Source organism: Leuresthes tenuis, unplaced genomic scaffold, assembly GCF_036924035.1.
Source record: "Leuresthes tenuis unplaced genomic scaffold, fLeuTen1.0.hap1 SCAF_10, whole genome shotgun sequence".
Lineage (NCBI taxonomy): Eukaryota > Metazoa > Chordata > Actinopteri > Atheriniformes > Atherinopsidae > Leuresthes > Leuresthes tenuis.
The window spans coordinates 92,102-109,297 of NW_027325364.1; the positions used below are offsets into that span (position 1 = coordinate 92,102).

At 47.6% G+C, this 17,196-nt stretch overlaps 2 protein-coding genes across 3 annotated transcripts; one reads left to right on the top strand and one right to left on the bottom strand.

Annotated features, from left to right (window-relative positions):
• On the top strand, positions 1-4,272 carry LOC140315836 (phosphomevalonate kinase-like). Its single transcript, XM_072393409.1, has 4 exons — positions 1-218; positions 3,061-3,277; positions 3,349-3,478; positions 3,558-4,272. Exons 1-4 carry the CDS (start codon positions 124-126, stop codon positions 3,716-3,718), a joined length of 603 nt encoding a protein of 200 aa, XP_072249510.1. The 5' UTR covers positions 1-123; the 3' UTR covers positions 3,719-4,272.
• LOC140315834 (uncharacterized) lies at positions 4,128-11,948 on the bottom strand. 2 transcript variants are annotated; one of them, XM_072393408.1, is made up of 9 exons: positions 11,685-11,948; positions 10,226-10,372; positions 9,164-9,297; positions 8,964-9,081; positions 8,697-8,767; positions 8,444-8,519; positions 7,232-7,294; positions 5,173-5,242; positions 4,128-4,892 (listed from the first exon to the last, which is right to left on the bottom strand). In XM_072393408.1, exons 2-9 carry the CDS (start codon positions 10,358-10,360, stop codon positions 4,810-4,812), a joined length of 750 nt encoding a protein of 249 aa, XP_072249509.1. In that variant the 5' UTR covers positions 10,361-10,372; positions 11,685-11,948; the 3' UTR covers positions 4,128-4,809. The 2 variants fall into 2 exon arrangements, with proteins under 2 accessions (XP_072249509.1, XP_072249508.1); XM_072393407.1 differs by lacking the exon at positions 8,444-8,519 and adding an exon at positions 8,168-8,243 and having other exon boundaries at positions 11,685-11,945.
• Positions 11,949-17,196: the final 5,248 nt, after the last annotated feature.

Genomic DNA, 17,196 nt, shown 5'->3' on the forward strand with positions numbered 1-17,196 from the left:
ACTGGCCCAAAAGTACTTTTGTGTTGAGGAGCTTCCTGCCGACTCAGACAGTTACGGTATCAGTTCCGGTCTGGTCCCGCGGGCGGAAGGCGGGGCTGAAGAGCAGCTGATCGACAGTGAGAGATGGAGGACCGAGTCTCTGGACCCGAACTGGTTCTGGTCTTCAGCGGGAAGCGGAAGTCTGGGAAGGATTATGTGACGGATCTGATCCACAATCGGTGAGCAGAAGTTACTGAGTCAGCTGATCGATGACACCACGTGACTGTAATATTGATTTGAAGGAGTCAGAATTCTTTAACCCATCCTGAATGTTCTGGTCAGTAAACATCTGTGCAAACTATCAAAGAAAACAGTTTTTCAACAACAAAGTGTGTGTGTGTGTGCGTGTTAATGTGCGCGCGTGTGACGTAACGCATCTGTAACAAATTGTATCAAACTGAAGGTCAGTTGGTTCCTGAAAGAGGAGAAAGTTTGTTCTTCATCAGCGAAAACATCAAGAGGTTAAAGTCAGATGCAGGAAAACTGTTTCAGCTCTCTGACTGTCAGCTGTGAAGTGGGTCTGAAACTCCAGATGTTCAGTAAATGTTCTGCAGAAACAGCTGCAGAAGCTTCATCTGATGGATCTGATCATGTTGCTACAGGAAGTTTATCTGAGATTATATAGAATATTACTTTATTATCAGAGTTTGGAAGTGAAAAATAGAGATAAAAAGGTAAATATAGTTCAGTCACAGGCTGCTGATCCTCCTGTCCTCATATTTATGAATCACAGTTAGAACGACTGGAGGAAAATGATGGAGCATCGCTATAAAAGCTGCAGCTGCAAGAAATTATGGGACAGAATGAGCTCCTTTCTCTCCTAAAAGATGGTCCGGTGTTTCCTAAAGGAGATCCTTAAGGAAGCGTCGGAGCTCCTTTCTCTCCTGAAGGACGGTCCGGTGTTTCCTAAAGGAGATCCTTAAGGAAGCGTCGGAGCTCCTTTCTCTCAGGAAGGACGGTCCGGTGTTTCCTAAAGGAGATCCTTAAGGAAGCGTCGGAGCTCCTTTCTCTCAGGAAGGACGGTCCGGTGTTTCCTAAAGGAGATCCTTAAGGAAGCGTCGGAGCTCCTTTCTCTCAGGAAGGACGGTCCGGTGTTTCCTAAAGGAAATCCTTAAGGAAGCGTCGGAGCTCCTTTCTCTCATGAAGGACGGTCCGGTGTTTCCTAAAGGAGATCCTTAAGGAAGCGTCGGAGCTCCTTTCTCTCAGGAAGGACGGTCCGGTGTTTCCTAAAGGAGATCCTTAAGGAAGCGTCGGAGCTCCTTTCTCTCCTGAAGGACGGTCCGGTGTTTCCTAAAGGACATCCTTAAGGAAGCGTCGGAGCTCCTTTCTCTCCTGAAGGACGGTCCGGTGTTTCCTAAAGGAGATCCTTAAGGAAGCGTCGGAGCTCCTTTCTCTCAGGAAGGACGGTCCGGTGTTTCCTAAAGGAGATCCTTAAGGAAGCGTCGGAGCTCCTTTCTCTCAGGAAGGACGGTCCGGTGTTTCCTAAAGGAGATCCTTAAGGAAGCGTCGGAGCTCCTTTCTCTCCTGAAGGACGGTCCGGTGTTTCCTAAAGGAGATCCTTAAGGAAGCGTCGGAGCTCCTTTCTCTCAGGAAGGACGGTCCGGTGTTTCCTAAAGGAGATCCTTAAGGAAGCGTCGGAGCTCCTTTCTCTCCTGAAGGACGGTCCGGTGTTTCCTAAAGGAGATCCTTAAGGAAGCGTCGGAGCTCCTTTCTCTCAGGAAGGACGGTCCGGTGTTTCCTAAAGGAAATCCTTAAGGAAGCGTCGGAGCTCCTTTCTCTCATGAAGGACGGTCCGGTGTTTCCTAAAGGAGATCCTTAAGGAAGCGTCGGAGCTCCTTTCTCTCAGGAAGGACGGTCCGGTGTTTCCTAAAGGAGATCCTTAAGGAAGCGTCGGAGCTCCTTTCTCTCCTGAAGGACGGTCCGGTGTTTCCTAAAGGAGATCCTTAAGGAAGCGTCGGAGCTCCTTTCTCTCAGGAAGGACGGTCCGGTGTTTCCTAAAGGAGATCCTTAAGGAAGCGTCGGAGCTCCTTTCTCTCAGGAAGGACGGTCCGGTGTTTCCTAAAGGAGATCCTTAAGGAAGCGTCGGAGCTCCTTTCTCTCCTGAAGGACGGTCCGGTGTTTCCTAAAGGACATCCTTAAGGAAGCGTCGGAGCTCCTTTCTCTCCTGAAGGACGGTCCGGTGTTTCCTAAAGGAGATCCTTAAGGAAGCGTCGGAGCTCCTTTCTCTCAGGAAGGACGGTCCGGTGTTTCCTAAAGGAGATCCTTAAGGAAGCGTCGGAGCTCCTTTCTCTCAGGAAGGACGGTCCGGTGTTTCCTAAAGGAGATCCTTAAGGAAGCGTCGGAGCTCCTTTCTCTCAGGAAGGACGGTCCGGTGTTTCCTAAAGGAGATCCTTAAGGAAGCGTCGGAGCTCCTTTCTCTCAGGAAGGACGGTCCGGTGTTTCCTAAAGGAGATCCTTAAGGAAGCGTCGGAGCTCCTTTCTCTCCTGAAGGACGGTCCGGTGTTTCCTAAAGGAGATCCTTAAGGAAGCGTCGGAGCTCCTTTCTCTCAGGAAGGACGGTCCGGTGTTTCCTAAAGGAGATCCTTAAGGAAGCGTCGGAGCTCCTTTCTCTCCTGAAGGACGGTCCGGTGTTTCCTAAAGGAGATCCTTAAGGAAGCGTCGGAGCTCCTTTCTCTCCTGAAGGACGGTCCGGTGTTTCCTAAAGGAGATCCTTAAGGAAGCATCGGAGCTCCTTTCTCTCAGGAAGGACGGTCCGGTGTTTCCTAAAGGAGATCCTTAAGGAAGCATCGGAGCTCCTTTCTCTCATGAAGGACGGTCCGGTGTTTCCTAAAGGAGATCCTTAAGGAAGCGTCGGAGCTCCTTTCTCTCCTGAAGGACGGTCCGGTGTTTCCTAAAGGAGATCCTTAAGGAAGCGTCGGAGCTCCTTTCTCTCCTGAAGGACGGTCCGGTGTTTCCTAAAGGAGATCCTTAAGGAAGCGTCGGAGCTCCTCAGGAGCTCACCTGTACATTCTTCTTCTGCAGACTGGGCTCCGAGGCGTGTGGCGTCCTGCGGCTGTCTGGACCTCTGAAGCAGCAGTACGCCAAGGAGCACTGCCTGGACCTAGATCAGCTGCTGGGGCCCGGTCCATACAAGGAGCGGTACCGAGCGGACATGATCCGCTGGGGGGAGACCCGTCGGAGCCAGGACCCCGGCTTCTTCTGTCACCTAGCAACCAGAGGCACCCGACAGCCAGTGTGGGTAGGTGTTGTCTTTATGCCGAGATAAAACTGCGGCGGGTGCCATCTGAGCACCTCCCTCCGTTTGATCAGGTGATCAGTGACGCGCGGCGGCTGTCAGACCTGCAGTGGTTCCGGTCCAAGTTTCCTCAACAGACCCGCTTCGTTAGGGTTCAAAGTTCAGAGGAGACCAGGGCACAGAGGGGGTGGAGCTTCACTAAAGGTACGCTCACCTGCTCACCTGCCCGCCAGGTGTGGGTGGTGTCAGTGTCTCACCTGTGTCCTGCTCACCTGTCCGCCAGGTGTGGACGACGCAGAGTCAGAGTGTGGGCTGGACAGTGGCGTGGAGTTTGACTGGATCATCACGAACGAGGCAGATGCCCCCCCGCTGGGCGAGCAGCTGCGGCCAATCCTGCAGCTGGCCGAGGAGGCGATCAATCAGAGCCGATCATCTGATCAATAATCACCCTGCAGCTGATCAATTTCCAAGATTATCAATAAGTCAATACTGAGTGATGACATCATCACTCACCTGAGCTGATGAAACTGGTTTGTGATGTCACTCAGGTGAGTTCAGGTAACTGTAGACAGATGTCAACCACAGCCAAAGCAGTGCATGCTGGGTAGGACGTCATATGACCGCAGCTCTCGAGGGAGGGAGGACAGACGAGGTGCTGGGTCCGATGAAGCTATCCGATTGGATGATGTGATCAATAACAGAGACCTAACACCATGTGACAACGAGGCTTTGTCTCACCTGAGCACACCTGGACAGCAGCTGCTTGATGTTTACATGAAAATAAAATTCCACAGCATGTGACTCGTTTCCTGCCCTCTGATAGGCCACCCGCAAATCAATAAAAGCCAGTCTGTGTGGGTGTACATGCATGTTTTATTTTATAAAATCCCGTCTCACTTTGTTATTACAATGAGCTGTGACATCAGCAGTGATGACATCATCAGCAGGTAAAAACATTTCTAAACTTTATTATATCTGTGGGACAAAAAAAAGGAAAAGTTCTGACTTCTGATTGGCTCCTGGTTTACCATATATGGCAGTGGAATGCCTATGAATGACTATGATTGGTTGACACCCCTTAAATTTCACCCCCCCGAACTGACGTGACCAATCATTGGCTGACAGGATGTTGGTTCTAATCAATCAGCTGTTTGATTGATAAACCGTTTAAACAAACACTGAATTAGTCATCAATTAGTTAACAAGGGGACAGCCGTTAGTTATAGTTGATTCCTCCTCACAGCCTCCAGGAGAAGGAGTCAACAAAGCAACACTTCAAATATGGCGTTAAGTTTACAGGAGGAATGTGTGACAGCAGGAAACATCACAAGAGGAGGAGGCCGGAGGCCACGCCCCCGACACCACCTCCTGGAGGAGAAACCTCTGACCACCACCCAGCAGGGGGAGGAGAAGGGGAGGAATGTTTCAGAGAGACCTCCTCACAGCCACCAGAAGGAAGAGGAGAAGGACGAGACGAAGGGTTCAACAGGAGGAGGTTTTGGCCACAGAGTTTCCACCCATCAGGAGGAGGAGGTTTAACAGGAGTTCAGCTCCTCCATGGTCTGATTCAGAGTCGCCTGCAGCTCCATGTTGGCATTTCTGGCTGAAGTCAAAGAATCTGGAAACAAAGGGGCGCAGTGAACATCCAATCACAGATCAATCACCATCAGTCCAGGGCTGCAGAAAACCATTATTTAGGTACTCAGATATGTTCTCTGCTAGCGTCCTTCTCAGTTAACAAGCCTACCGATTTCCATTAAAATGCTAACGTGAAACGTTCCCTTGAGTTACTCGATCAATCCTTCAAGCACTAAATCAGTCACTGATCAATCAGATCGTCAGTTAAATGGAAGTCGTTTCTTCTTATTTCAGTTATAATACCATTAAACCGGACTGACCTTCCAGGTCATCAATGGTTTTCTCCAGTTTGGCCACTGAACGCTCAGCAAACTCAGCTCTGGTCTCAGCCTGGAAAACGGGTATTAAACAGGAAGTCAACGGGTAGTCAGCAGGAAGTCAACGGGTATTAAACAGGGAAGTCAACGGGTAGTCAGCAGGAAGTCAACGGGGTATTAAACAGGAAGTCAACGGGGTATTAAACAGGAAGTCAACGGGGTATTAAACAGGAAGTCAACGGGTAGTCAGCAGGAAGTCAACGGGGTATTAAACAGGAAGTCAACGGGTATTAAACAGGAAGTCAACGGGTAGTCAGCAGGAAGTCAACGGGTATTAAACAGGAAGTCAACGGGTAGTCAGCAGGAAGTCAACGGGGTATTAAACAGGGAAGTCAACGGGTAGTCAGCAGGAAGTCAACGGGTATTAAACAGGAAGTCAACGGGTAGTCAGCAGGAAGTCAACGGGGTATTAAACAGGAAGTCAACGGGTAGTCAGCAGGGAAGTCAACGGGGTATTAAACAGGAAGTCAACGGGTAGTCAGCAGGAAGTCAACGGGGTATTAAACAGGAAGTCAACGGGTAGTCAGCAGGAAGTCAACGGGTATTAAACAGGAAGTCAACGGGTAGTCAGCAGGAAGTCAACGGGGTATTAAACAGGGAAGTCAACGGGTAGTCAGCAGGAAGTCAACGGGTATTAAACAGGAAGTCAACGGGTAGTCAGCAGGAAGTCAACGGGGTATTAAACAGGAAGTCAACGGGTAGTCAGCAGGGAAGTCAACGGGGTATTAAACAGGAAGTCAACGGGTAGTCAGCAGGAAGTCAACGGGGTATTAAACAGGAAGTCAACGGGGTATTAAACAGGAAGTCAACGGGGTATTAAACAGGAAGTCAACGGGTAGTCAGCAGGAAGTCAACGGGGTATTAAACAGGAAGTCAACGGGTATTAAACAGGAAGTCAACGGGTAGTCAGCAGGAAGTCAACGGGTATTAAACAGGAAGTCAACGGGTAGTCAGCAGGAAGTCAACGGGGTATTAAACAGGGAAGTCAACGGGGTATTAAACAGGAAGTCAACGGGGTATTAAACAGGAAGTCAACGGGGTATTAAACAGGAAGTCAACGGGTAGTCAGCAGGAAGTCAACGGGGTATTAAACAGGAAGTCAACGGGTATTAAACAGGAAGTCAACGGGGTAGTCAGCCGGGAAGTCAACGGGGTAGTCAGCAGGGAAGTCAACGGGGTAGTCAGCAGGGAAGTCAACGGGGTAGTCAGCAGGGAAGTCAACGGGGTAGTCAGCAGGGAAGTCAACGGGGTAGTCAGCAGGGAAGTCAACGGGGTAGTCAGCAGGAAGCCAACGGGCAAGTCAGCAGGAAGTCAACGGGTAGTCAGCAGGAAGTCAACTGGTATTAAACAGGAAGCCAACGGGGTATTAAACAGGAAGCCAACGGGGTATTAAACAGGAAGCCAACGGGGTATTAAACAGGAAGCCAACGGGGTATTAAACAGGAAGCCAACGGGGTATTAAACAGGAAGCCAACGGGGTATTAAACAGGAAGCCAACGGGGTATTAAACAGGAAGCCAACGGGGTATTAAACAGGAAGCCAACGGGGTATTAAACAGGAAGCCAACGGGGTATTAAACAGGAAGCCAACGGGGTATTAAACAGGAAGCCAACGGGGTATTAAACAGGAAGCCAACGGGGTATTAAACAGGAAGCCAACGGGGTATTAAACAGGAAGCCAACGGGGTATTAAACAGGAAGCCAACGGGGTATTAAACAGGAAGCCAACGGGGTATTAAACAGGAAGCCAACGGGGTATTAAACAGGAAGCCAACGGGGTATTAAACAGGAAGCCAACGGGGTATTAAACAGGAAGCCAACGGGGTATTAAACAGGAAGCCAACGGGGTATTAAACAGGAAGCCAACGGGGTATTAAACAGGAAGTCAACGGGGTGGTAGTCAGGAGGTCAACGGGTAGTCAGGAGGTCAACGGGTAGTCAGGAGGTCAACGGGTAGTCAGTAAGTGAGATTATCCAGGTGAGCTGAAACAACACCAACTCACCTCCTTCAGTTTGCTGCTCAGGTTCTTGATCTCCTCTTCATACCTGTCCTCCTTCAGAGAGTACTGAGAGACAGAGACAGCAGCCAATCAGAGCCCTAACAGGAAGTCAGCCATTTTGATTCAAATTTAAATTATTTCTAGGATGTTAACAAACGGATTCAAATGTGGTGAATCGATTTCTCTGTTCCTGTGGCCAGTTTTCATCCACCATTAGAAAACTTGTTTAAACTCACCAAAGTTCCAGTTGGTCCCAAACAGCTCCAGGTGGTGGCAACAGGAAATCAATTTCTTCAAACAATGAGGCTTTTGACTTGTTGAAGCTTAAAATTTTCGTCCCTCCAAACAGTTCGTAGGTGAACCTTAACCTGTTTAAGATCATGAAGCCCCGCCCACATATCTTCCCTTTATAGGGAATTCATTACACGTATACACACAAGAACCTCAGACTTTTTAAAATAGTCTCTTGGACCAACAGGAAGTTAACCATTTTAGATTGAGAGGATTTAATGTTGGTTTTTAAACATGGAGGTCAAAGTTTAAGTAGCCCTGCCCCATCGCTTAGGGTCAGCTTTTCAGTGAAGGAGTCAGAACTTTGGTGGTTAAAACAGAAAGAACTGGTTCTAACTCAGGCGCTGGACCTGAACTGGAACAGCTGTGGTGGAAATGCCTGTTACTGCCTCCCTGAGTCTACTCAGGACGGGGGCCAAAATCCAACTAAAGACTCATGGTTGGTTACCTTCTATGATTCAGCTGAACCGAACTGGATTTGAATTAACTGGACTGAACTAGTTTTAGAACTAGTTTGAACTGAACCATAAGTAAATGAACAGAACTGAATTGGACTTCATCAGAACATGAGGGTGTGAGCGGGTCATCTGAACAGAAGTGAACTAGTAATAAAACACCTGAGCAGAAATTCTCAGGTCCTCCTCCTACCTTCTCAGCCTGCGCCTCCAGAGACTTTGCACTAGTGAAGACCGTTTTCAGCTCCTCCTCCATCACCCGGCACTTACTGCAGGTCAAAGGTCACAGAGAGCAGTGAGAAAGGTGGACTTAGCCTGCTGTCATGTGTGTTTTAATTAGAGCCTGCAGTAGGTGGAGTCATGCACAGCAGGTGGAGGAGGAGCTGAAGCAGCAGGTAAAGGTCAGAGGTCAGGAGGAGGAACTACACTGCTCTGACTGACAGGTGGGAGGTCAGATGACCTGCTGTACCTTGTCCTCAGATGCCTGCAGGCTCTTCAACGATTGGTCATAACCTCTCAGCTGCTCCTCCAACCTCCGAACCTTACTGTTAGACGGGGGAGCAGAAGGGAAGAAAGTGGGGGGGGGGTCATGCAGCAGTTTCCATGGAAATAGGAAGAAAAAGGCATAGCGGTGAGGTTAGTGGCTGTTAGTGAAGCAAAGTGACATCACACTGAGGTCACAGAATGACATCATGCGGCGACTCCATGTGTTGTGATGTCACCTCTCGGCCTGCTCTGCGCGGTCTTCGGCACGCTCCAGCTCTCCTTCCACCATCACCAGCTTTCGGGCCACCTGTCAATCACACATGAGGTCAAGTGACCGGTTGTTTCCGTTGTTTGTTGATGACCTGGTGTCAGAGCTGTAACTTCATCAGAAACTTCGTTTACAGCTTCTGTGACATCACAGAAACAGGAAGGTGGCGCTCTGAAGGCAGTCGGCCTCCTGGGTAATGCAAACGGTTTCATAGGTAACTGACAGGGTAAAGTACCTCCTCATACTTGCGGTCAGCCTCCTCAGCAATCTGCTTGGCCTCCCTCAGCTGCACCTCCAGCAGCTCCATCTTCTCCTCATCTTTCAGAGCTCTGTTCTCGATCACCTTCATCCCTCTGGGGGGGTTATTGGATGGAGGTTATTGCTGCTCGAGCATCACCTATAATCTCACCTATAATCTCACCTGTAGTATTTTACCTTTCGCTCTCATCTGCGGCCTTCTCCACCTCATCCAGTTTGCGCAGGGCGGTGGCCAGTCGCTCCTGAGCTCGATCCAGGTTCTCCTCACTGAGCTGCAGGCGGCGACTCAAAGACGTCACCTCCCCCTCCGCCTGTGAGACAAAGAGAGCCCCCATAAGCCCCACCTCCATCAGGAACTGACCGTGTCCAGGTAAGCTGCTTCAACAGGTGTGAATATTCCAGCATGAGCTGTGCTCACGACCCCCGGCACCAACATTTAGAGCGGTCGATCGGGATGTTTACAGTTACACAGCAGGCATATCAGACAGCTGTTCAATGGTTGGTTACCATGGTGACAGATGGCGGCGTGCCATAGCGCAGATAACCCAAACATCACAAATTAGGATCAACGTAGTGAGATGCACCTGAGCTGAGAGCCGCAGGTAACTCTGCACCTGAAGGGTGAAGCGCTGCCATGTTGTCAGGTCCTCTGTGGTCAGGACTCCGCAGCGGGACTAAATAACCTGAACAGGTGCGACTTAAAGGCCCCCCCCCCCCCCCCCTGTTTTTGTCTCTTTTTACATCCGTCAGCACTTGGCTGGCAGCACAGATGTGTGTGTCTCTGTGTGTGTCTCTGTGTGTGTGTGTTATCATAGGCTGCACATGTGCGGCTGCGTTTTATCAGCAGCACGCCGCCGCAGCACGCCGCCGCAGCACGCCCTGTACCACAGAGCACAGACACTCCAGAGCTGACAGCGGTCTGTCAATAACTGATAATAATAACCATATTTAAATAGAATATGTAAACATTATAATAAGCATCAATAACCACAGAACAGCTGCAGCATTATTCAGAGGAGGCTGAATCAGAACTGAAAGATGGAAATTCCATCTCTGCCAATCAGAGGCATGCTGAGGCCTCTGATTGGCAGAGACAGCGACTTTCTTCTTCTGTGAAGAACCAACAGGGCGGGTCGTCTCATCCCTCTCACACCTGACAGGTGTGTTTCTAATCCATCAGGGACAGTGTCTCCGGACTACCTCCCACCTTGAGAGAATGTGTGTAACAAGTGTGCGTACCTCCTCCTTACTCCTCTTCTCCTTCTCTACCTCCCTCTGTAGCCTCTCCGCCCGCTCCTCAGCCTCCTCCGCCTGCTCCTGCAGAACTTTGATCTTCTTCTTCACGGCCTCGATGCTGTTCACTCCCCCACTCATCTTCTTCTTCTCCTGCAGACAAACCGCAGCTAGATTAATCAATATGGTGACTAAAGGCAGGACATCTGTTTGGTTACTGATGAGTTTTTCTGCTCAAATCATCTGTTGAGTGGCATCACTTTGGATTCAGGGCGAGTGAAGCTAAGCAGATCATCTGCAGAGTTACTGAAGCACCTGAAAGTATCGGAACAGTCCAACACCGACTCTACAGGTTTGAATTATTTAAACACAGAGAAAGGGACCTGTGGAAGAAAAACTTTGATTTTGTATCTGTGAATAATCGAGATAAATGACGATGATCAATGGTGGTGACGTTTTAAATAAAACTAATAAAAACATCGTCCTGGTTCAGAAACGGCACCAACGGGGGTCCCTCAAGCAGATGTAAGGACAGCTTCCACCTCTCAGAAATGTAGAGCAAACACTGCAGCTACCATTGCTGCAGACCCCCCCCCTCACGGACCGTTCTCTGTGTGGAAAAAGGTTCAGAAGAATCAGAACCACCACCAGCCCAGAGCCTCCAGAGGCCTGAGCAGGGACCTCAGGTCTTAAAACCTGGACTCTAAAACTAACATTTACAAAAGCAGACTTGTGCAGAAGTTGATCTTTTGAAGAGTTTTATCTGAATCAGGCTTAAAGCACAGTGGGCCTCGAGGACCGGCTCCCTGCCTCAGAAGCACCTGCAGAACTTTTCCAGGAGGTTTCCAGGCCTGTGTTAGTGGCGTGCAAGACAGAGACAGCCGAGCTGTTTTAAGTGATTTAAAAAGCTATTATGATATTAAGCTGCTCATTTAATTATTTTGAATACTTCTCAAACCTATGGGTACTGAAATGAATATTTCAGTTAGTTAAAAACTGTCCTCATTTTACTTTAATAAAAGAGCATCTGGTCAAACTTCACTGTGAGCCTCAGATTCTCTGTTTGGGTTGTTCTGCAGCCTGAAAGTCAAAGACATGTTCTTATTGAACTTGTACAGCCCACTAACTCTAGGGATTAAAACTCTTAGACCTGCAGCAGGCTGCATGCTGGTATTTGGCACAATTACGTCACTCTGACGTTACCCACCTGAATGTGCATTTTCCAAACTTCGGACATGAGCATCGTGTTGAACAACTGGGCTGTTGTTTGCTTATTTGTTTGTTTAAATTCTAATTCTTAGTTTTAATCTAAAGTTGATGTGCAGGACTCCCTCCTGTCTGCGATGATCGATCAGCTGTTTGGTGCTGTGATAGCATGTGCTAGCATGTGTTTTAGCGCGGACTGGCGTGGTTACCATGTCCCCTTAGCAGAGACAAACTGAGATTTACCTGCGAGATAACTCACCTGTGTCAGTCGTCAGAAGAAATCGCACCTGTGGCTCGAGCTTCACCTGACGCCGTAACTTCCCGGTTCGCTTGTATCGGCCGACGGAGCAGCTGACTTCCTGAGCAGGATAAACCTCTACAAACTGCGGCCGTTTGGGGTTCTGGTTCACGGTATTCCGCTGTTGGTTGTGGTCTCAGTTGGTGCAAATTCGGCGTCTGCTCTTCATCGCTTCCTCATCAGCCAACTCCCAACTCTGGAGAACTACACCCCACTTCCGGGTTAAATTCCCTCCACAGGAAGTGACGTCAGACTCAACAAACGTCTTGTAAAAATTTTGAAAACTTGTAGAAAACATGGTGGATTTAACGTTAAGATTTTCCCGATTTCAATAAAACTTTCAAAGTCTTAAAGTTTATCCCATTGAAATTAGCAGTACCTATATATATAAAACTCACTCTCATTAATCCAGCCTGCTGACTTTTTCTTTTAGCTTCCAATCTTGATCTAATTATTTTTTTCTCAGACTTTACATAACTTTCATGGCCACAAATATAAATTGTCCAGCGATTTAATTTGTTTTTTTGTTAGCACTGTGCCTCACAGCAAGAGGGTTCCAGGTTCAACTCTGGGGTCTGCATGTTCTCCCTGGGAACGCCTGGGTTCTCCGCCTTCCTCCCACCGTCCAAAAACATGCATGTTCGGTTATTGGTTTCTCAACCGAACTGTCTTTAGGAGAGTGTGTGAGCGTGTGTGTGGTTGTTTGTCTCTGTTTGGCCCTGTGAGGCTCCAGGCTCCAGGCTCCAGGCTCCAGGCTCCAGGCTCCAGGCTCCAGGCTCCAGGCTCCAGGCTCCAGGCTCCAGGCTCCAGGCTCCAGGCTCCAGGCTCCAGGCCCCCCTACCTGACCGACGGATTAAGCGGGTATAGAAAATGGATGGATGGATGTTCGTAAATTAATGTAGAATGGTCGGAGCAAAAGCTCATGGGAAATGGGACCTGTGTATCACTCTGACTTTATCCAATGAACGCAGGGAGACGAATGACCGGCTGTCAGAGAGAAAAAGGTTGAAGTAGCGGATTTTCTTACATTGGAAGAGGAATCGGATTTGTTCTGCTCTGTGTTACACCTTATGGAGGGAAAGAAGAGAAAGGAGGAACTAGGGGCAGAAAAGGCCAGAATGAAGAAGAAGCGGATGCTGGAGGAGAAAGTATCAAAATGGTAAAAAATTACGAATTTATTCTGAAACAACAAGGCGTCAATTAGTGATGCAGGTGAGCTGACATTGTTGTGTATTAGCATAACACCTGAGCTGAGTTCTTCATAGTTCCTCCTCAGTGGGGTGAATGGTTTGTGGAACTCTTTAGAAGTGTCTATACTGTATATATATCATTTAATAATTCTCTACAGACGTACTCAAAGTGCCTGGTTTTCCAGTTATTTAATTATCTTTTATATTATGTTGATACTTCCATTTATAAACTACAATATATATATATGTCTGCTATTATTTATGTTGTTGATCCAGCTCTGTCATACAATATTTCATCATTTTGATGTTTCTGTATATCAGCATCTGTTTATTTGTGGCAAACACATAAAAGCTTTAAACCTACACTTTATTGTCAGTTGTGTGATTTTTGCCTTCTGCCGTCTCGTGGTCATATTTGCGTTGAGTCCATTCGTTTTGTTTGTGGAGTTCATATATGGGTGGCGTAGGGGAAGGTTGGGCCAGTTGCTCGCCGTGGGCCTTCGGTGGACCAGTGCAGTCAGAATTGTGCAGATGGATTTTTGTGTCCCACTCCGCCCCTGCTTCCCAGAAAGGAAAGAATGTTTTGCTTAAACATGGCCCAGATTGCCTTGAATGTGGTGTAGCCACATATCCACCAGACATGGGCCAGTTCTGTGTTTTCTTTGGGCCCACATGGTCCGATAACCCAAGTCAAATCTGGCTCAGGATGTTTGGGCCATGTCTGACCAACACAGCACTTCTCAGTGCTTTAACTGAACCAAAAGTGCCAAAAGTTGCTCAGATTAGGTCCAAATGTGACTCTGGGTGAGAAGATATGTTTCCTCACAGAGATTTCATCTCCTCGTCAGCTCTGGAGCAGAGGATCTGTGAGCATAGGCGCCTGAACAGTAATAATCCCCGTTATTGTGCATCGTTTGTCTCTGCGTGGCCCTGTGATGGACTGTGTACCCCAGCGCACCACCCGGGGGGAGGAGCTCCACCATCCAAGGGGAGGGGCTCCATCACCCGGGGGAGGACTCATTGGAGGGATTATTTATCCCATCTGGCCTAGGAACGCCTCGGGATCCCCCAGGAGGAGCTGGAGAGGGATGGATGGGTTTAACTTGTAGACCTGTGGGTTCTGAGACCCGACCTCGGATAAGCAGATGAAAATGGATGGATAGATAAAGTACAATTGTAGTTTACTCAACTGTTTTTCTGCACTTACTCAATTTATCAACCCGATATAATAGCTATAGAACAGATCAGTTACTAATATTGTTTCTGTTTAGGCAAAATAAATAATGAGTCTGAACACAAATATTTAAAATGAGAACACAAAAAGCAGCTGATTAAATTTATATAGTCAAGAAATACAGCAGGAATCAATTAGACTGATCAGAGATCAGTTGAAACACAATTCAGTCGAGGTTCACTGTTAAAATACGATCCAATGAAATGTTACAGCATCAATTTAACACGCTACAGCAAAACAACAGGATGTTACAGTCCTGATCCAGAGTCCCGACCCAGACCTCATTTCTTTCTGACTTTCCTTTAATCTTTAAAGTGGTTCTGATCAATAGTTCTCCAGCTTTCTGAAGCTCTTTCAGAGTTTTTCTTTGGACATTTTCTGCTTTTTCCCTCATCTTCAGTCCTTGTTCCTGAGCATTTTCAGAGGAATGTGTTTTTTCTTTGTTCAGCTTAACTCTGACCTTTGAACCCTTCAGGCAGGAAAAAGGCTCCTAACTCAAGGGATGAACCAGTGTTGTGTCGACACAGAACAGACAACTTAGCAAAGAAGCCATTTAAACTGGATCTTTAGGCACTTTGTTACCAGCAGCCTGTCACAAAGACACATCATTTGTTCCCATTTCTTTAGTTCTATCTATGAAAAACAGCAAAGAAAACACAGTTTGACAGACAGAAAATAGGATTTCTGCAGCAACAAGGTGATTCCCAAAGAGCTATTAGCTGAAAACTTGGCATATCTCAGCATGGTGTGCAGTGTGTCCTTAAAACATTTGAGGAAACTGGACAAGTGGAGGACAAAAGAAGAAGTGTCAGGCCTAAAAAACTATCTCCAGCAGATGAACAGGATCTGAAAGTGATGTCCTTAAGAAAGAGGAAAAAATCCAGCTGTGACCTGACAGGACCTGAGAGATGCATCTGGACCTTCAGCTGATCCATCTACTGTTGGCCCAAGCCTCATCAGAAATGGGCTCCATGGAAGGGTGGCTGTCAAGAAGCCGTTCTTAAGGAAGGGAAACAGGGAGAAAAGGCTGAGCTGTGCCAAATGACACAAGAAGTGGACTGAAAATCAGTGGCAACAGGTCTTATGGAGGGATGAATCCTCCCCAGAGCCCGGACCTCAACATTATTGAAGCAGTGTGGGATCATCTGACAGAGAACGGAACAAAAGGCAGCCCACATCCAAAGAAGAGCTTTGGGATGTCCTTCAAGAAGCCTGGAGAACTATTCCTGAAGACTCCTTAAAGAAATGACAGAAAGCTTGTCTCAGAGGGTTCAGGCTGTGTTGGAGAATAAAGGAGCTCAGACCAGAGATTCACTTTAAAGCTGCTGAGAACTGATAAAAACTCTGGTTCTGCCTCAGATTCTGGGTTTAGGTTCATGTTTGAACATGTTTCAGTGAATCTCTGCAGCTGCTTCCTGTTTTTATGGAAATATAGAAAGAAATGAGGCTGATCAGGTGTTTTCAACAGGACTGTACATCATCACATCTGTCTGCTGGTGAACATCTGTTCCGTTTGTGTAAACACTCAGAAATATTTGGACCCTGATGCTTCACATTTTCTACAAAAACAAGTAAAAAGGCAGCTTTTCATTTCCAGACAGTGAAATGAGGAAATCATCAAACATCTTCTTCTCTTGTGTTAAAGATGCAGGATGATCCATTAAAAAGTTAAAACGGGAGCACCTGAAGTCCTCCAGGAGTATAAAACATTTCCTGTTGCGGCAGCCGTGGCACAAACACATTCAGTTACTCATCAGCGTTGCAGGTTAATAGTGTTTACAGATCATGTGACCCCTGACTGTCGTTCAAACATTACTATGTTTACGGCGTCCTGCAGCCGCTCGGTTCTGAGGGGGAAATTAAACTCAGGAGAAGCTGAAAGTTCGCAGGAAGAAACTTGTTTTTGTTGCTTTTTCATGACACGTGGAGGTAATAAGTCTTACATCCAGTCCCTCATCATCACTGGACCGGCGCCACCTCAACACTAATGAGCTGATTGGTTAATTTATATAGGCGTAAAAGACACAGCCATGCTAACATGCTAACGTAAGGAGTAGTGATGTCATGCTTCAAACTGTAAAATCACCTGAACCCCCCCCAGGTGTATTCTGACCACATGTCATCACTTTGCAAACATTTATAGAAATTTACAGGTTTACATGTTGTCCTCAAACTAAAAAGATTTTTGGTTCCACGTGTTGAGAAAAACATATTTTTTTGTTTTAAATATTCTGACGTCACAAACAAAATCAAATGTGACTAAAACTGTTTCCTTTTTCACGTTTCTACATAAATAAAGTTCACTGACTTTAAACTCTGAGTCAATGCTGACAGCAGGTTCTAACGGTGGCTGTAGGTCCAAAGGCATTGTGGGTAATGTAGTGTGGTGACCGTTAATGTGTCTCCTTGTTGACTGAAGAATAAATAAATGAGTCTGCTTCAAACAAAGCGCTCTGAAATGATGCCGGTTTACTTCCTGTGGTTCTGAACAGTCCAACAGGTGGACCACTGGCTTCTGCAGGTGGTTCTGAACAGTCCAACAGGTGGACCACAGGCTTCTGCAGGTGGTTCTGAACAGTCCAACAGGTGGACCACAGGCTTCTGCAGGTGGTTCTGAACAGTCCAACAGGTGGACCACTGGCTTCTGCAGGTGGTTCTGAACAGTCCAACAGGTGGACCACAGGCTTCTGCAGGTGGTTCTGAACAGTCCAACAGGTGGACCACTGGCTTCTGCAGGTGGTTCTGAACAGTCCAACAGGTGGACCACTGGCTTCTGCAGGTGGTTCTGAACAGTCCAACAGGTGGACCACAGGCTTCTGCAGGTGGTTCTGAACAGTCCAACAGGTGGACCACAGGCTTCTGCAGATGGTTCTGAACAGTCCAACAGGTGGACCACAGGCTTCTGCAGGTGGTTCTGAACAGTCCAACAGGTGGACCACTGGCTTCTGCAGGTGGTTCTGATGCTGGTCCACAGCCTCCTGGCTGCTGATTGATCTGAAACATTTACATTACACAGCTCAAAGATGGCGTCCATTTTCTCACTTCAGCA